This window comes from Macaca fascicularis, chromosome X, assembly GCF_037993035.2.
Source record: "Macaca fascicularis isolate 582-1 chromosome X, T2T-MFA8v1.1".
In the NCBI taxonomy this organism is placed as follows: domain Eukaryota; kingdom Metazoa; phylum Chordata; class Mammalia; order Primates; family Cercopithecidae; genus Macaca; species Macaca fascicularis.
Window position 1 is genome coordinate 56,918,792 of NC_088395.1, and position 19,966 is coordinate 56,938,757.

General features: G+C 38.1%; 1 protein-coding gene and 1 pseudogene across 2 annotated transcripts; both read right to left on the bottom strand.

The window, feature by feature from the left end:
• Positions 1–3,053: 3,053 nt before the first annotated feature.
• SPIN3 (spindlin family member 3) lies at positions 3,054–7,749 on the bottom strand. Of its 2 annotated transcripts, none has more exons than XM_005593728.4 (2): positions 7,473–7,749; positions 3,054–7,168 (listed from the first exon to the last, which is right to left on the bottom strand). In XM_005593728.4, the coding sequence occupies exon 2, from the start codon at positions 7,164–7,166 to the stop codon at positions 6,390–6,392; it is 777 nt and encodes a 258-aa protein (XP_005593785.1). In that variant the 5' UTR covers positions 7,167–7,168; positions 7,473–7,749; the 3' UTR covers positions 3,054–6,389. The 2 variants fall into 2 exon arrangements, with proteins under 2 accessions (XP_005593785.1, XP_065394558.1); XM_065538486.1 differs by having other exon boundaries at positions 7,447–7,749.
• A 3,491-nt stretch (positions 7,750–11,240) lies between these two features.
• On the bottom strand, positions 11,241–12,377 carry LOC102120114 (peptidyl-prolyl cis-trans isomerase D pseudogene; annotated as a pseudogene).
• Between the last annotated feature and the right edge of the window lie 7,589 nt (positions 12,378–19,966).

Genomic DNA, 19,966 nt, shown 5'->3' on the forward strand with positions numbered 1-19,966 from the left:
AAGAGCTATGTACATCCAAAGAATTATTTAAATAATTTCTTTCACATTTCAGTAATAGAATTTCTAGACCTATATTCACTAGTTAAATGTCACTGGAGCATTGCTAAATATAAAGGTTAACCAAAAGGACATGTGGTTTACCCTCTTGAGAATTAAAGGGAATTCACCTTTATTAAGCATCTGTGCTGTACAATGCTACATGCTAAGGATATAGTTTCTCATATACCTCTAAACAGAACTGAGTAAAGAGTGTTACCCTCACTATCAAGAAGAGGAATAGACTCACAAAGATTAAGTAACTTGCTAGTACAGAGCTAGTAAAAGCTGGAATTAATGTCGAATCAGCTGACTTTATTGTTTTTTTCGCTTATTCCATCCTTTCTTGAGGAGCATGTGGCCCTCAGATCTGTGATTCTTAGGCCAAGATCAAGCATACCATCTCCATTGTTGAAATGGGCTTATTTGAAAACAGTGAAAGAAGAAAACAAAACCTTGCTAGTTTAGTCACTGGTTTCGTGAAATCCCAGTGGAAAGAGACATGGATAATTTGGAACTTTGTATGATTTGAAAAGCCAAGTTTTTTGCCCCAAATTAAGCTTAGTGAGAACAAGGGCAAGCAGATGGAAGACATATTAGGAAATAAGACTAGGGGCAAGAAAAACCTAATTTTCTAGATCAGTGTTTCCTAATCATTACTGATGATAAAGAATCACCTGGGGTATCTTATACAGCTGTCCCAGGTCCCTTCCCAAGAGATTTTGATTCATTACATCTAAGATAGGGCTCGGCAATTTATATTTAACAATTGCTCCAGGTAAATCTTATCAGGCAAGTATAGGAAATAATAACTCTGACCTCACTCAATTGCCACCTATAAATCAGTGATTTTCAATGTGGGGTCCCAGGACCAGCAGCATCAGTCTCATGTGGGAACTTGTTATAAATATAAGCCCGTGGACCCTACCCTAGACCTGCTAAATCAGAATCTCTGTAAGAGGGCCCCAGAAATTTGTATTTTAACAAGTTCTCAAGGTGATTCTGATGTGTACTAAAGTTTGAGAGCTACTGTACTAAATAATCTCTAATTATAGCCAATAATTAGAAAACCTTCGATTGTTCAACCCCCAGGTGCAAGAAGTAGCATAAGATGAAATAGAATGACCAGTTCAACCCCCAAAAAGGGCATCCACCCAAGATATGCCTCCAAGGGAGAATGTCTCAGAGAACACAAAGAGGTATTTGACCAAAAGAGTCACTCAACTGCTAGGATAGGTAGTCCTTGTCTAACAGGTTATGATATATGCTTTGGACCAGAAACTACTATGCATTGTTTCCTATTTCCTCCCTTTTTCAAATGGTAGTTTTGATTATATTTTTCTGGTTATCTCCTCACTACTGTATACTGGGTGTGTTGAGAAGAGTAGTTTATAATTTAAGTATAGATGACCAGACTGCTAGGAAGATGGATCTAAAGATGGCTGCATATCAACTAGGGATCTTGAACTTACTGCTAAATGCAGTAACTGGATAAGACTTCAAGTTTTTCTCCTTTGGGGACATGAATTTATCACACTTATGTGTGGCATTTTTTGAAAGAGGACGTGTAGGAAGAAATGTGTCCATGGATGCTAGGTATTCAAATGAAGAAGCTATACTAGATATTTGTGATTGGTGAATAGCATTCATTCTTCATTTCCCCAAAGCCCTTGATTCTACTGGAAATCCACCTGGTTCCAGAGAGATACATCCTAGGGTAGGGGTTCCCAACCCCTGGGCCACTGACAAATACAGGTCCATGGCCTGCTAGGAACCAGGCCGCACAGCAGGAGGTGAGCTGCAGGTGGGTAAGCAAGCGAAGCTTCATCTGTGTTTACAGCTGCTCCCCATCACTTGCATTAACACCTGGGCTCTGCCTCCTGTCAGATCAGCAGTGGCATTAGATTCTCATAGGAGCATGAACCCTATTGTGAACTGTGCATGCAAGGGATCTAGGTTGCATGTTCCTTATGAGAATATAATGCCTGATGATCTGTTGCTGTTTCCCATCACCCCCAGATGGGACAGTCTAGTTGCAGGAAAACAAGCTCAGGGCTCCTACTGATTCTACATTATGGTGAGTTATATAATTATTTCATTATGCATTAGAACATAATAATAGAAATAAATTGCACAATAAATGTAAGGCATTTGAATCATCCCCAAACCACCCCTTCCCCTCACCCATCCTGTCTGTGGAAAAACTGTTTTCCATGAAACCAGTTCCTGGTGCCAAAACAATTGGGGACCACTGCCGTAGAGAGTTTAGGGATGGAACACATGACCTGCTAAGCCAATCAGTGTATTTCATCCCTGAGATTTTAGTGATTGGTCAAAGTATCTGACCTAAGCCAGCAGAGAATACATCATAGGACACAGGCTATCTATCTTTCTCTAGATTGGACTGCTGTAGCCTGGAACTGCTGGTCCAATTTTGCTACCATAAGAAAATACAGCCTGAGAATGAAACTGACACACAGAAGGAAAATCCTAAAGAATCATAAACACTGATCCTGAGCCCCAATTCAAACTATGCCTGAAGCCCATCTGAGCTCTGGATTTTTTTTTGATTTATATTGATCAATGCTTGGTAACTGTTTAAGCCTGTTTGAAATGGGTTTCCTGTTACATGCAGGCAAGTTCTGTTAGAAAAGGCAAATCAAAGCTATAAATATGAATTTGCATATGGCAGTAGATAAATAATTGTTCATTTCGTTTCTGGATTAATTATATAGTACCTTAACTTTCCCCACAGCTTCAATATAAATTGGTTTTCCTTTTAACTTCCCTCAGTAAAAATATATTGGCCTCTCTCAAGAAGTTCCTCTCACAGAATATATTATGTTCACATATATTTCACATTCTATTATCGAGAAAAATTGGACTGGCAGAAATTGTGGGTTGGTAGGGTCATGTAAGTTTTCATTAAACTGGGTTAGGGTTTGAAGGTTTGAATTAATTACACCTCCTTCCCTTCCAGATTATGAACCAATTAAAAAATATACACAGAAATCAAATAGGGATTAAGATATCAGCTTTAATATATTGTTCAGTGAAAAAAGCAAAATTCAGAACAGCATGTATAGTATGCCACCATTTGTGTAAAAAAAAAAAACCTGATACACACATACCCACACACAATATGCTTGTAAATACATGGAATATCTCTGGAATGATACATAAGTAACTGGTAACAGTTGTTACTTTTTGAAAATGGGACAGGGGAACTGAGGCCAGGGGTGAGAAGGAGGAAAAGAGACTTACTTTTTAATTGTATACCCTTTTGTACTGTTTGACTTTTACCATAGGCATGTGTTATTTTTCTAAAAAACAATTTATATATTAAAACTGTAAAAAAGAATAAAAATAGATACCAGCTTTATAGCTGATAGAGCTGGATTGGAGAATACGGCTTGGACCTGAGGCTGAAATGAACTTCTACCATAAGTCTAAGGACTTTGGGATCCCCCACCCCAAGGAGAGATAGTTGGGTCTACAAAGCAGATGTTTACCCAGCCATGTAGTGAAGGACTGCAGTTTTTCCCACATCTTGTGTGGAACAAACTCAAGATCCAAGAGCCGCCTAAGCTGCCTATCCATTATAACAATTTTCTCAATCTCATCAAGTTATTCCTCCTCCCAAGCATAAGATTGAATGAGTGTAAGAGAAGATAGGTGGAACTTTCTTCCAAACATTTTTGAGAGATGCAAGTCTTTTCCTTTTCTTGAGTCAGGAGCATGGAGAGAGGAAGAGGATAGATCCCATCACACCCTTGTACATTTTTATTCTCTTAAGCCACAATGGTTAACGCTCAAGACTCTGGTCAACAAACAGGGCTGTGGCTGTCCCCTTCCAGGGAGTCCAACAGTATGTTAGAAAAGTTCTGCTCCCATCAATGTAAGATTGGTAAGCAGTTCTGTTTTTGCCCCCAAGAGGCTCTGAAATAAGTCAAAATAGAACAGTAATTAAATTAACTCCAAGGCTACATTACACCCTAGGCTGAAAATTTGATCACAATTGTAGCCCTAATTTACAATTATGTCCAGCCATATTTCCTGACATAGCTGACAACAATTATACAATGACTCCCAAAGATAGCATTAAAATACTCCAAATAATACAATATCAACAACATAATAAAAATGCCTTAGTTTGAACTGTATGACCTCGCCCCCACCCCATCAACTATTAAACTCCAAGGGAAAAAGGACTGCTCAAAATTAAATTTCTAATTCAAAGTCCAAAAGAATTAACGTCCAAAATTCTGCCTTTCCAATTTCTCGTTTTTCGCATTTCAGCCATATAGATCTCACAAAGATGTCTGCCCAGATATGGGGTTCCTTCAGCAGCTGCAGCCTTGGCTGTCTTCCTCTTGACTGGGTGTAGTTCCTTCAGGACCTCAGGAGTTGAATTAATCTAACCCCACAATTGCATATCATACATATTAAAGAGTCCAAAGGGTCAATAAGACATAAGATTATCACAATATCAACCTCACATCAAAAAAATTAGAAAGCACACTAGTCCCCAGACACTAGAACAGTTTTTTAAAGCAAATGTATGACCCCAGGACTTAGAACATAGGGCAATACAGACTCACATTGCTGTTGTCAGTCAAACATCATAGTAGACACTTAGTGGCATTAATAACCAAAGTAGACAGATAAAACATAGGAGAAAAGAGAATATCTTCTTTGTTTCATCCTCAGCAGGATGCCAATCTGTGCCGGTAGTCTGGACTCCATGACCTGTGAACTTAAACTAATTTGGAAGATATCTTGCAGTACAGTCCCAATATGATTGTACTGCCTTGAGTCCCAGCCCCAAATGTGCAGAAGTCCATGGCCTTATTAGGCTGTTACTCCTATGGAGCTTCTGTGAGAACCCCAGTGAGAAAGCATTGGTTTTGGCCAGGTGCTTCTCTCAAAAACCATACTTATATTTCAACTTTTCTTTCCTAGGCTTTGGTTAACCTCCACCAATGCCTCTTTAATAATGGAAAGCTCAAAGGCCCTTCCATTGTTTTCTTTTCTGCCACAGTAGAACTCACCCTTATGTGCATATGAGTTTCTTAGGGACAGCCAAGAAACAGGATAGAGTTAAAAATCAAAACACTAACAAAAATCTATTAGATTTCTATCTACCAATGCCAGCACTTAAAACATGATTAAGCCTACAGATTACCTACCACTGACTGTGTTCCAAGTTCTGCTGGGATACCACAATAGATGAGCCCACCAGTCCCTGCAAGGAAGTATAGCCTGCTTTCAGCCATTCTTGGTTCTCACAAGTGCCTTGCCCACTTAATATGCTGGGACTCTGAAGTCTCCTAAGAATCAAATCTAAAACTTCTGAGTCTTTCTTAGCACAGCAAAGAAATCTGTATCTCAGCTTGATTCTAGGTTTCTGTTCTTTCATTTTGAGGTTCTGGACAGATCTGTCAACCCTTGCCAAACTCAGCCTTTGCCTTGTGACTGAGGATTCTAGCTAGAGCCTGGCTTAATGCTCCTCTGGGCTGGCAAAGACTACTTGTGCTAAAGTCTGCTTGCACAGCTTGTATCAGTTAAAACCCACTCCATGTCTGCAGATACCAGCCAGAGCTATTGGAAACAAGAGAGACCCTAATGCCACTGATGACTAAAACCTTTCACTTAAGCTCCACCAGAAATCTGAATCTCTCCACTTGGAGTTTGGTCCCTAAATGCTTGTCTTCTTATCAGTTTTGCAAAGTTTCTCAGCCTATGCTTAGGTACTAAAATGCAAAGTAATTACCTTCTTAAATCTAAAACAGGTGAGCAATAGGTGAAAGAACCAGAAAGAGAGCAAAATTATTAGCCTTACTTTTAGTACAGTTAGAATTGAGAATGCAACTTGAACAAGAGACCAAAATGGGCTTCCCACTCTTTCCCAAGTTAGATTTTTGAAGCCACCTGGGGGAGATTTGAGATTGCAAAGACACTTACCCAGCCAGTCACATGGGGTATCTCAGCAAGCTTCACACCTCAATGAGTGTAGAGTCCAAGTGCCAAAAAGAATGAGGTGAGAGGTGTTCAGCTACCTTTAATCTATTAACACCACCCAAGATAAAAAAAAAAAAAAGTATGAGCCAATGGATGTCAGGTTTCACCCTTCTCACTAAACAGTTAAATTGTGGACAGGAACCAGTGAAAAGGTTGGACAGATGGGCAAAAGGTTTCTTCCAAAAACATATGAGAGGGCAGAAGTTCCAATTTTTTGCCAAGCAAAACGTGCAAAAAGGGAGAAGATGGTTCTTACAAACTGGAAAGCAATCAAGACTTTTTGTGTCTACAGATTTAGAGTCTCATATATTTGGCAAATTTCAAGATGATCTCTAAGATGTTTTTACCAAATCGTAGACATAGATATGGAAATCATCATCAAATTTGATGAAGTAAACAGAGGGTTTTGCTTCTACCTGATGAATGACCATGCCAGTTCTCTTGGAGCCATCGTCTTTGGCATACTCCACCTGTTTGCCTACCAGGCTGTCTATGACTTCTCCTGGCTCCCTCTCTGCGGGAGGAGAATCATTGGAATCTTGAAGGATGCGGAGGTCACCGTCTTTATAATCATCTAAGAGCTGGTACATATATAATACAGGATCTTTCTCATAGGTAATGTAAAACCATGTGTTCATGACAGGTGCCTGAGCTAAGACCATCCCCCTCCATTCATTTTTGGAACCTTCCTCTGTCTCAAAAATATGTTCCACTGCTTTGCCAACCATTATTTCTGCCAAGTGTGTATCACTGATTCTAGATGATGCAACTCTATTAGGAAGGACTTCAAGTGATGACACTCTTTCATCTCTGTGAAGTTCCAATCCATAAACACAGTCAAATCCATCATATTTGATAAGATACAGAGAGGGATTTACAGGTACCTGATCCAGAACGGTTCCTTTCCACTGTGTTAGAGGTTCATCTCCATCTTTCCATCCGTGCTGAATTCTACAGCCCACGATGTTCCTCCGAGACTGGGAGATGGGTCGGCTCCTATGCTTCTTGTGTGCAGCCTTCCTCTTCATCATGGTAACAGACACGCTGCCGTGGCCAGCGCCTGTCCCAGACCGCTGCCCTGCAGCTGCCTTTCCAAACGGGGTCTTCATGCCTGTGTGGAGGAGCACAGTTGCCAGGTGGACCGAGAAAGGAAATTAACAAAATCAGTGCATAACACGGAGACCTTTTTCTCCTAATCAGCGCACCCCGTACACCCACGCCCGTTTTTCCCGAAAGCTACATAGCAAAGCTGGAAATCAAGGCACCCTGGCTGAATGCCTGCAGTAACCTTCCTCCCCAGCTCAGTCTGGCTAAGCTAGAGCAAGAGATCTGCGGTTCGGTAAAATAGTAAGCATTTCCCCATTCCCCTCGCCCTGCTTCCAACACTACCCGGCCAGGAGGCGCAGATTCCCCACCGTCCCGGATTGCGGGCCTCAAGTGCCCAAATCGGACACCTCGCCGTAGCCTCAGCAGTGAGCCTATAGAGAAGGAATATCAGCGGGCTAGCAGCCCGGTGCTTGCAAAAGCTGGGAGAGGATGATCCGTAGGCAAGGAGTGTCTCTAAGAGGGCGGCGGGGCAGGCGAAGAGGACCGTGGCGGCGTCCCTTGCTCTTGGCTCCTGCGTCCTCCGCCTTCCTGTTGGCGGTGGCAGTGGCGGCGGCCGCAGCCCCTCTGCCACATCCGACTCGCTCTAGTCGCTGCCGCGCCGCAGTCTCCTCCCTCTTTTTCTAGCGCAGCTTCCGGCCAGTAGAGAGGCCTCCTCTTCCTGCCAAACACCGCGCGGCGCTCCTCCGCCACCAACCTCTACCACAGCCCTGGGCGTGGAAGGTGCTCTTAGGCTCTCGGTCCCTCAGCTTCCCCCAAATCAGAGGCTGGGGATCCCACAACCACCTCTCTCTCACTGCATAGGTTTACCTCCCCTGGCTTAGCACTCCCCCCTCCCCCCACCTCACCTCAACTCTCAGCGCCCCTGCCCCATCTGCTTTCCACCCTTCCGGAATTGGCACTTTCCTTTTCCCTCCCTCCCCGCGTCCCCCCACCCGCCATTGAAGGGGATTTGTTGTAGGACAAGAGAAATGCGCTAGTGCTCAGTGTTCAGGCTGCCATCTTGACCCAATCTACGTAATTTTTACTGACTTGTCATTCCCAGACTTAACTTCTTGAGGATTTCTTTTCTTTTCCCCTGATTGCAAAATAATTGCATGCACAATATTGACACTGTAAAATTCAGAAAATTGGCATGAAGAGAAAATAACTGTAAGCCGGCCTCCCATTTTCCAGGGCTCACAGTGAAATAATAACACTCATGATTTCCTTTTCCTTTTTTCTAAGCTCTTACAAAGCTTGGATAATTTTGCATACGCACTTTCATGCCCTGCCTATTTGCATATAGAATAAACATTTGCTCAGTTTTTTTAGATATTTTCTGAGAACATGTTTTGTAGTAGCTTCATAAAATTCAGCATTAGGATTTTTCATAATTTTGCCGTTGCCTCCTATCTTCAGACGTTTAATTTTTAAATACCTATAAATTGTGCTTTCTCATGAGTTATTCTGTTCACTTGAACAGAATAACCTAGACACTAAACTTATAACTCAGAACAATTGCTATAATTAAAACAGGATTTTGTGAGATCATAAATCTGTGGAGAAAGACATTATAGAAATGATTCCATCGTTTTTATCGTTACAGCCATCCTAGTGGGTATGAAGAGGTATCTTATTGTGGTTTTATTTTGCATTTCTCTAATGACTAATGAGAATGAGCATCTTTTTGTGTGCTTGTTGGACATTTGTGTATCTTTGGAGAAATGTCTATTTCAAGTGCTTTATTCATTTTTTAATTGAATTGTTTGTAGCAGGGCTGTTAATTGTTCTTTTTAAATTCTGGATAGGAGAACCTTACCAGATATATGATTTGAAAATATTTTATCCCGTTTTGTGGGGTGTCTTTTCACTTTCTTGATAGTATTTTTGATGCACAAAAGCTTAAAACTTGGTTGTGCTTTTGGAGTCACATCTAACTAAACGTTGCCAAATCCAAGTTCATGAAAATGTACCCCTATATTTTCTTGTAAAATTTTGTTTGTTTTTAGCTCTTATATTTATGTCTTTGACTCATTTTGAGTTAATTATTACATATGGTGTGATGAAGACATGGTGTGATGAAAGGGGACCAAATTCATTCTTTTGCACATGGATATCCAGTTGTCTCAGCACCTTCTGTTGGAGAGACAATTCTTAGCTCATTTAATTGTCTTGGCATACTTGTTGAAAATCAATTTACTACAGATGTATAGGCTTATATCTGGACTCCTAATTCTATCTCATAGAATTGTATGTGAAAACCATGTTTTTTATTTATCCTTATGCAAGAGCCACATTTATTTTTTGATTACTGTAACTGTGCAGTGTGTTTGAAATCAGTAAGTGTGATTTCTCTGAAAATATTATTAAGATTTTATTAGCTACCCATGGTCCCTTTTTTTTTTTTTTTTTTTGAGACGGAGTCTTGCTCTGTCGCCCAGGCTAGAGTGTAGTGACACGATCTCGGCTCACTGCAGCCTCCGCCTCCTGGGTTCAAGCGATTCTCCTGCCTCACCATCCTGAGTACTGGGGTTACAGGCGTGTGCCGCCATGCCCAGCTAATTTCATGGTCGCTTTCGACTCCATATGAATTTTAGGATTGTCTTTTCCTTTTCTGAACAAAAGGACCATTGGGATTTTGATAAGGGTTGCACTGACTCTGTAGATAAACTTGGGGAGTATTGTTATCTCAACAATATTGCCTTACAATCCCTGAACACAGAGTTTCCAGAGGACATAATTTCCCACGAACAGAGTTTCCTATGAACACTGGGTATCTTGGAATTTATTTAGATCTTCTTTAAATTATTTCCGCAATGTTTTGTAGTTTTGGTTAGATTTATTTCTAAGTTATTTTATTCTTTTTGATGCTATGGTAAATGGAATTATTCACTGTGATGTTTTGAAATATATATTTACTCTTTGATCTCCTTTTCTGGCATACAGCCCCTAAAACCCTTGAAGTATCCTGAGCGATAAGAGTGTCTTTTGTATGCTAATAAGATGACTGATGATTGGCAGACCCTAGATATCTTCAGGATGTGGGCTGTTCACTGGAAAGACCAGGGCATGATTAGAAGATTGGAGCAGAGAGGAGTTAAAGGTTGAATCGATCACCAATGGCCAATGATGTCTACATAATGAAGCCTCCATAAGAACCCAAAATAACAAGGTTAAGAGAGCTTTGGGATAGCTGCACACCTGGAGGTTCCTGAAGGGTGCCTCACTTGAACAGGGCATGGAAGCCTGGTGCCCCATTCCACATACCTTGCCCAATATATCTTTTCCTTCTGGGTGTTCATCTGTATCTTCTGTAATATCCTTTTCAATAGATGGGTAAATGTAAGTGAAGTGTTTCCCTGAGTTGTGTGAGCTTCTCCAGCAAATTAATTGAACGAGAACCCTGATTTATAGTTGTTCTGTTAGAAGTACAGATCATAACCTGGAACTTGTAATTGGCATCTAAAGTGCAGGGCAGTCTTGTGGGATTGAGCCCTCATGATTTTTTTTTTTTTTTACAAACTAAACTGTCATCTCTTTATTCAATAAGATGTGTCTTTACAAGTTTAAAAAGACTGGACACCATTATTCTTTATGAATAATGCAGATAACCATTTTTAAAAACATTTTACTTCATCGGGCATGGTGGCTCACACCTGTAATCCCAGCACTTTGGGAGGCCAAGGCAGGGGCAGATCACGAGGTCAGGAGTTCAAGACCAGCGTGACGTGACCAATATGGTGAAACCCCATCTCTACTAAAAATACAAAAATTAGCCAGGCGTGGTGGCATATGCTTGTAATCCCAGCTACTTGGGAAGCTGAGGCAGGAGAATCACTTGAATCCGGGAGGCAGAGGATGCAGTGAGCCGAGATTGTGCCACTGCACTCCAGCCTGGGTGACAGAGCAAGACTCCATCTCAAAGAAACAAACAAAACCACTTTATTGACTGTATTGTGACACGTTTATTAAGCATGAACCCCTATCAGTACTCCTAAACTGTAAACAATAAGGAACTAAGGCGTCAAAAGAAACACATTAGGGATCATATTAATAGACAGAAAACTTTACATTTTCTTATTGCATTTACACAACACACAATAAGCAAAACTGAATGCTTTCTAAGCAAACATTTTTGCATATACTGCCTTCTCTTTCTCTTTCTGTGACTTTATCTTTTGTTTGACTTTCAACAGTTCTGCCTGGATAGCTTTATCTTCTGGTGCTATCTCCTCTGCTTTCTTAAGATCAGCCAATGCTTGATCATATTCTTTTAATCCTTGCCATCCTTGAGCTCTGCGGTACAATGCTTTGGTATTTGATGGGTCTATTTCAAGAGCCTCCAAACAACTGTCAATTGCTCCCTGCCAATTTGACATCTTCAGTTTACAAGCACCAATATTCAGTACACAGCTTAAAGCTGTAGGTTGCAGTTTGGCTCTATCTGCTGTCTCAATAACAGCCTTTGAACTGTCCACATATCTTAAAACTTTTGCATATTTTTTAATGGCCATCTCCCAGTTCTGGGATTTGAAAAAAGTATTTCCAATATTTTTTAAGTCTTCTGTTATTAATAAAATTTTATCTACATCTTTTAAATCTATATCCGCATCCTCAGGGAAATCTGGATGACTGCCGCCAGAGCCATCTTTTGGGAATATTCCCCAATCATCTCCTTCCTTCAATTCTCCACATTCTGCAATAATGCACAATTTAGCAGGTTTTTCACCTTTCACTTCCACATTTTCCAATATCCTTGTCACTCCTATTCCTTTAACTACTTGGCCAAACACCACATGTTTCCCATCCAAATGAGGAGTTGGAACTGTTGTGATAAAAAACTGAGAACCATTTGTGTTGCAACCTGCGTTTGCCATGCTCAGTAAACCCTCCCAATCATGCTTATAATGGAAATTTTCATCTTCAAATTTTTCACCATAAATACTTTCTCCACCTGTCCCATTCTGATTTGAGAAGTCTCCACCCTGAATCATAAATTTCTTAATAATTCGATGAAAAAGGCATCCTTTGAAATGGAGAGGTTTCCCAGTCGTGGGTCCAATGCCTTTTTGTCCTGTACACAGTGCACGAAAATTTTCCGCAGTTTTGGGTACAATATCTGCAAACAATTCTAAGACAATTCGACCAACTCGCTCCCCTCCGATGTCCACGTCAAAGAAGACTCGAGGGTTACTGGGGTTGGAGGGCTTGACTTGGGGGGATGGATGCGACATCTCGACTTGCACACGCATTTGGACGCAGATCCTCGTGGCCGCCCGGCAACTCAAACTCCTCCCTCATGATTTTTAAGCATTGATACTGTATCTTGTCTTAGTTCAGGCTGTTATAATAAATTACCATAGAATGAGTGGCTGAAATAATAAACATATATTTCTCACAGTTCTGGAGGCTGGAAAGTCCAAGATAAGAAGTACAGGCCAATTTGGTTCCCGGCGATAGGCCCTCTTCCTGGTTCCAAATGGCTGTCTTCTCATTGTACCCTCACATGGTGGAGAGCAGAGAGAGAGCTAGTTCTCTGGCCACCTCGTATAAGAGCACTAATCCCATCCATAGGGGCTCTGCCCTAATGACTTAATTATATCCCAAAGGCTCCACCTTCAAATATTATCACACTGGAGATTAGGCTTTAACATATACATTTAGGGGACAGGGCCACAAACATTCAATCCATAGCATATCCTGAAATTTGACTGAATCCTTTTAATTGTTTCAGTAGTTACTAATGGATTCCTTAGGATCATCTCTATATACAATGGTATAATCAGCAAATAAAAACAGTTTTACATTTTCCTTTCTAATATGGGTGACTTGTATTTATTTATTTTCTTGCTCAATTGCCCTGTCTAGAACCTACTGCAGTACAATGTTGAATGGAAATAGTGAGGGGGTATTCTTGTCCTCTTCTTATACTTAGGGGGAGAAGTTTCAGCCTTTGACTGTTAAATGTGAATTTAGCTCTGTTTTTTAGTCACATGTGTCTCTTATCTTGAAGAAGTTACCTTCTATTCCCAGTTTGTTGACAGGTTTATTATTATTATTATTAGAGGGTGTTGGATTTTGTCAAATGCTTTTTTGTGTCAATTGAGATAATCATTTTTTTCCCTTCATCCTATTGAGGTATATTATTTTTATTAATTTTATAAGATTTTTTAATTGGAGTAAACTATACTATAACATAAAATTACCACTTTAAGAGTACAATTTAGTGGCAGTAAGTACATGCACATTGTTGTGCAATCACCATTATCCATTTTCAGAACTGTTTTGTTATCCCAAACATAAAATATGTACCCATTAAAAAAATAATTCCCTATTCCTCCCTCCCTCAGTCCCTGGTAACTTCTTTTCCTTGGTGCCTCATACAACTGAAATCATACTATATTTGTTCTTTTATGTTTATTTCACTTAGCATACTGTCTTCAAGATTCATTTATGTTATAGCATTTATCACAATTTCATTCTTTTTTAAGGCTGAGTAATATTCCACTGCACCTATATATCACATTTTGTTTTTCAATTCATCTGACAATAGACAAAATGTTGTTTCCACATTTTGGCTATGTGAATGATGATGCTATGAACATTTGTGTACAAATATTTGTTCAAATCTCTGGTTTCCTTTCATTCGAGTATATACTGAGAAGTAGAATTACTGGATAATATGATAATTTAACTTTTTGAGGAGCTGCCAAACTGTTTTTCACAGTGGCTGTACCATTTTACATTCTCATCAGCAATGCACAAGTATTTCAAATTCTCCATATCTTCATTCACAGTTTTTATGTATTTATTTTTGTAATAGTCATCATAATGAATGTACAGTGGTACCTCATTGTACTTTTGACTTGCATTTCGTTAATGATTAGTGAAATTGAGCATCTTTTTATTCTTTTATTGGCCATTTGTATCTCTGAGAAATACCTATTCAATCCATTTGCCCACTTTTTCGTTGGTGCTTGTTTATTATCATTAAGTTGTAGGAATTCTTTGTATATTCTGGATATTAATTTCTCATTGGATATATAATTCACAATTTTTGTCTAATTCTGTGAGTTGTCATTTCATTCTGTTGATGTCCCTTGATGCATTTATTTTAATTTTAATAGAGTCCAATGTATCTCCTGTTTCCATTCCTGTGCTCTTTGTGTCATAGCTGATAAATTGTTGCAAAATCCTATTTCATAATAGCTTTCTCTCATGTTTCCTTCTAACAGTTTTACAATTTTAGCTCTTATGTTTAGGTCTTTGGTTCATTTAAGACAGCATAGTGTAAGGTATATGGTGTATATGATGTAAGGTAAGGGTCCAATATCTTTCTTTTGCAAGTGTCCATGTAGTTTTCCCAGCATTGACTGTTAAAAATATTTTCTTTCCTTATTTAATAGTCATGGCATTCTTGTCAAAAATCACTTACATAAATAAGCAAGAGTCTACTTCACAGCTCTCTTTTATTCCATTGGTCTATATGTGTGTGTTTACACCAGCAGCACACTGATTTAGTGCTGTAGCTTTGTAATAAATTTGAAATCAAGAAGTGTGAATCCTTTTTGTTCTTTTTAAAGAATTTGTTTTCTTTTGTTTGTCTATTGTCTCTTGTGGTTCCATAGGAATTTTATAAAAAGTGTTTAAATTACTTTAAAAACCTTGAAACCTTATTAAGATTTTGATAGGAAATTCATTGAATCTGTAGATAGCTTTGGGTAGTATTGTCATCCTGAAAGACTTCTTTTAACATTTTTTAATAGAGCAGGTGTAGTGGTAATGAACTTCTCTGACTTTTGTTTGCCCGGGAATATCTTAATTTCTCCTTCGATTTTGAAAGACATTTTTGCCAGATATTGAATTCTCAGTTGAAAGATTTTTTTTCTTCATCAGTCTATCATCCAATTGCCTTCTGATCTTTAAGATTTTTGCTGAAAAATTGGCTGAAAGTTGGAGAGAGGTGGAGCAAGATGGTGGGACAGAGCTCTCCTGTGATTGTCCCCGCACAGAAACATCAATTTGAACTATTTACAAACTAAAATATCTTCACAAGAACAAAGAAAACCAGGTGAGATGTCACAGTACCTGGTTGTAGCACAACAATAAGAATAGATGCATTGAAGAGGGTAAGAAGGACAGTTTTACATTATCCACATCGTCTCTAAAAAAACTGCAGGCAGCACAGTATAAAAATATGTAACATCTGCTTGAAGGAAAGAGAGGGAAATGAGTACGGGAATTACCTAGGACCAGTTCCAGTCCCACTACAGTAAAACTCAGCACAAGACAGGTCCCATGGCTGCAGACTGTAGGTCAGTACCCACAGATTGATCTTCCAGCGTTGCCATGGTGCCAGGTGGGACCCCAGATCTCCAGACTTCAGGCCTGTGAGGTGTACTTGCTCTCTGACTCACTCCAGTGCCATGACAGGTAGAGCAGACCCAGGCTTTGGGCATTCCCCAGTGCCACACTGACTGTAACGGCTCCAGGGTTTCATCATGCCCCAGAACCGTGCTCACCCAACTGGCCCTGGGCATCAATAAAACACAAGATGACCTGCCCAGAATCTCTGGACAGGCTGATAGTGGAAGGGTTTTCCAAAACAAAGCCAATCTGTGAATACTGGAGTCAGTACCTACTTCTTCAAATGTGAAGACATCAGGGAACAGCCACAAGGATCAAGAGCAATCAGGGAAACATGACATCATCAAAAGGACAAACAAAAATAGCAGTGACTGAAATGGAGATGTGTGAATTACCTGAAAAGGAATTCAAAATAACTGCTTTTTAAACTTAATCATGAAGAAAAACGCTTTTTAGGAGTTACATTATTCTGTGCATTATTTACAAAGTATAGCCAAGTCTATGGTAAAATGAATTTCTAATTCAAAAGAATGCTGTTATCCTTGTTTAACATTTTCCCTATAATAATTACTATTTAGAAATAATTATGGTTATATTTTCAAACTTTGTGAAAAAATTGTCCATACAAGGAAGTAATGATTACAACCTGCTAAAACTGGTCAGTATGTAAATACTTTTTTTATTATTATTACTTTTTACTAGCAGAAATACATTTGTATTATTTTTCTTTCTTCATCCACCCTCTCCACTTCCCTTTGTGGCCTCTGATAACAACTAATCTGACCTCTATGTTCATGATATACTAAAAAAGCTAAAAAAGCACTCACATATGAGTGAGAATATGCAACAGGATTTAATTCTTTTTTATGGTGAAATCATATTCCATTATATGTATATACAACATTTTCTATTTTTTATTTAAAAATTTTTACTGATTTGAGGGTACAAGTGCAGTATTGTGTAGTGATGAAGTCTGGGCTTTTAGCCATCACTTGAATAATGTACATTATACCCGGTAGGTAATTTTTTATTACTAACCTCTTCCCAACCTTCCACCTTTCAGAGTCTTCATTGTCTATTATTGCACCTTGTATTCATGTGCATTCATTATTTAACTCCCACTTATGAATGAGTCCATGCAGTATTTAACTTTCTGGGTTATTTCACATAAGAAAATGGCCTCCATTTTTATCCATGTTGCTGCAAAAGACAGGATTTCATTCTTTTATGACTGAGAAGTATTCTATAGCATGTATGTATGTGTGTGTATATATATATATGTCACATTCTCTTTATCCAATTATTCATTGATGGACACTTAGGTTTACTCTATGACTTTGTGAATAGTGCTGAAATAAAGACATGAGTACAGGTAACATTTTGATATAACGATTTCTTTTCTTTTCGATATATATCCAGTAGTGGGATTGTTGTATCAAATGGTAGTTCTATTTTTAGTTCTTTGAGAAATCTCCATGCATTTTTTTCCAGAGAGGTTGTTCTAATTTACATTTTCACCAACATGGAGTAAGTGTTCCTTTTCCTCAGCATCCTTGCCAACATCTGTTGTTTTTTGACTTTTTAATAATAGCCATTCTGACTGGAGTAAGATGGTATATCATTGTGGTTTTAATTTGTATTTCTTTGATGATTAGTGATGTTGAGTATTTTATTTTTTGTTTTGTTTTGTATTGTTTGTTGGCTGCTTTTATATCTTCTTTTGAAAAACATCTGTTCATGTTCTTGGCTCACTTTTTAAGGGATTATTATTATTATTTACATTACTTTCTGTGTTGCTTGAGTTCTTTGTAGATTCTGGATATTAGTCCTGGGTCAGATGGATACTTTGCAAATATTTTCTCCCAATTTTTAGGTTGTCCATTTACTCTGTTGACTGTTTCTTCTGCTGTGTAGGAGATTTTTAGTTTAACTAAGCCCCGTTTGTCTATTTTTGTTTTTGTTGCATTAGCTTTTGAGGACTTAGTCATAAATTCTTTGCCAATGCCAATGTCCAAAAGTGCTTTCCCTAATTTGTTTCTAGGTTTTGTATGGTTTTATTTACATTTATGTCTTTAATCTGTCATGAGTTTTTTTTTTGTTTGTTTGTTTGTTTGTTTCATTCTTCTGCATTTGGCTATTCACTTTTCTTAGCAACATTTACTAAGAATCTATTCATTGTATGTATTTGTCAACATTGTTGAAGATTAGTTGGTTATAGGTATGTGACCTTACTTCTGGGTTCTCTATTCTGTTCTATTAATTTATGTGTCTATTTTCACACCAGTACCATGCTGTCTTGGTTACTATATCCCTGTAGTATAAATTGAAGTGAGGTGATGTGATTCTTCCAGCTTTGTTCTTTTTGCTTAGGATTGCTTAGGCTGTTGGGGCTCTTTGTTTCCATAAGAATTTTAGGATTGTTTATTCTAATTCTGTGAAAAAATGATGTTGATAATTTGATAGGAACTGAATTGAATCTGTAAATTACTTTGGGCAGTGTGGTCATTTTAACAATATTGATTCTTCCAATTCATGAGCCTGGGATGTTTTTCCATTTGTTTGTGTCATATATGATTTCTTTCATTAGTGTTTTGTATTTCTCCTTATAAAGTTCTTTTATCTTCTTTCCTAAATGTATTCCTAGGTATTTTTGCTTTGCAGCTATTGTAAATAACATTGAGATTTAAATTTGGTTCTCAGCTTGATTGTTATTGATATATAGATTTGCTACTGATCTTCAGACTTTTTTTTTGGAATAGTTTCAGTAGGAATGGTACCATTTCTTTGTATGTCTGATAGAATTCAACTGTGAATTCCTCTGGCCTAGGCTATTACTTTTGGGGACTTTTTTTTTTTTTTTAAATTCCTGATCCAATCATACTGCTCATTATTGCTGTCTTAAGAATTTCTTTTTTTTTTCCCTAGTTCAATCTTGGGAGGTTATATGCTTTCAGGAATTTATACATTTACTCTATGTTTACTACTTTGTGAGCATAGAGATGTTCATTCGAACCTCTGATGACCTTTTTATGTGTCTGCTGTATTAGTCATAATTTTTCCTTTTTCATTTTTGATTGTTCTTATTTGAATCTTCTTATTTCTTGGGTTAATTTAGTTAGGGGTCTCTGGATTTTATTTACCTTTTTTTAAAAAAACAACTTTTCATTCATCTTTGGATGTTTTGGGGGTCACAATTTTATTTAGCTTTGCTCCGATCTTTGTTATTTGTTTTCTTCTGCTAGCTGTTGGCTTGATTTGTTCTTTTTTTTTTTTTTTTTTTTTTTTTCAGTTTCTTGAGGTACAATTTTAGAATGTTAACTTTGAGAAATGTATATGTAGATATTTTCCGCATTTTAATTGGATTAGATGGGTTTTTTTTGCTGTTGAGTTGTTTGAACTTCCTGCATATTCTCATTCTTTCTTTTAACTTTATTTTAGCTTCAGGGGTACATGTGCAAGTTTGTTATGTAGGTAAATTTTGTCATAGGGGTTTAATGTACAGATTATTTCATCACCTAGGTAACAAGCATAGTACCCAATAGGTAATTATTTGATTCTCTACCTCCTTCCACCATCTACCCTTCAGTAGGTCCTGGGGTCTGTTGTTCCCTTCTTTTTGTCTATGTATTCTCAGTGTTTAGTTCCCACTTATAACTATGAGGATGCAGTATTTGGTTTTGTGTTTCTGAGTTAGTTTGCTTACGATAATGGCCTTCAGCTCTATTCATGTTGCTGCAAGGGACGTGATCTCATTCTTTTCTAAGGCTGCATAATATTTCATGGTATACATCTACCACATTTTCTTTTTTATTTTTATTTTTAAATTTCTGAGCATACATAGTAAGTGTATGTATTTATGGGGGTACATGAGATGTTTTGATACAGACATGCTATGTGAAATAATTACATCATGGAAAATGGATATCCATCCCCTCAAGCATTTATTCTTTGTTTTACAAACAATCTAATTATATTCTTTCTAGTGATTTTAAAATGTACAATTAAATTATCATTGACTATAGTCACCCTGTTGTGCTGCCAAATACTAGGTTGTATTCATTCTTTCCAACTATATTTTTGGTAACCATTAATAATCCTCACCTTCCCCTCAGGCCCTCACCACCATTTTCAGCCTCTGGTAACCATCCTTCTACTCTCAATTTCCATAAATTAAATTGTTTTGATGTTTACATACCACAAGTAGGTGAAAACAAACTATGTCTTTCTTACTGTGCCTGACTTATTTCACTTAACATATGATCTCCAGTTCTATTCATATTGTTGCAAATGAATAAATCTAGTTCATTTTTATGGCTGAATAGTACTTCATTGTATATATGTACCATGTTTTTTAAAATTCATTCATCTGTTGATGAATACTTGGTTGCTTCCATATCTGAGGTATTGTGAACAATGCTCTAAAAAACATGGGAGTGCAGTTATCTCTTCCATGTAT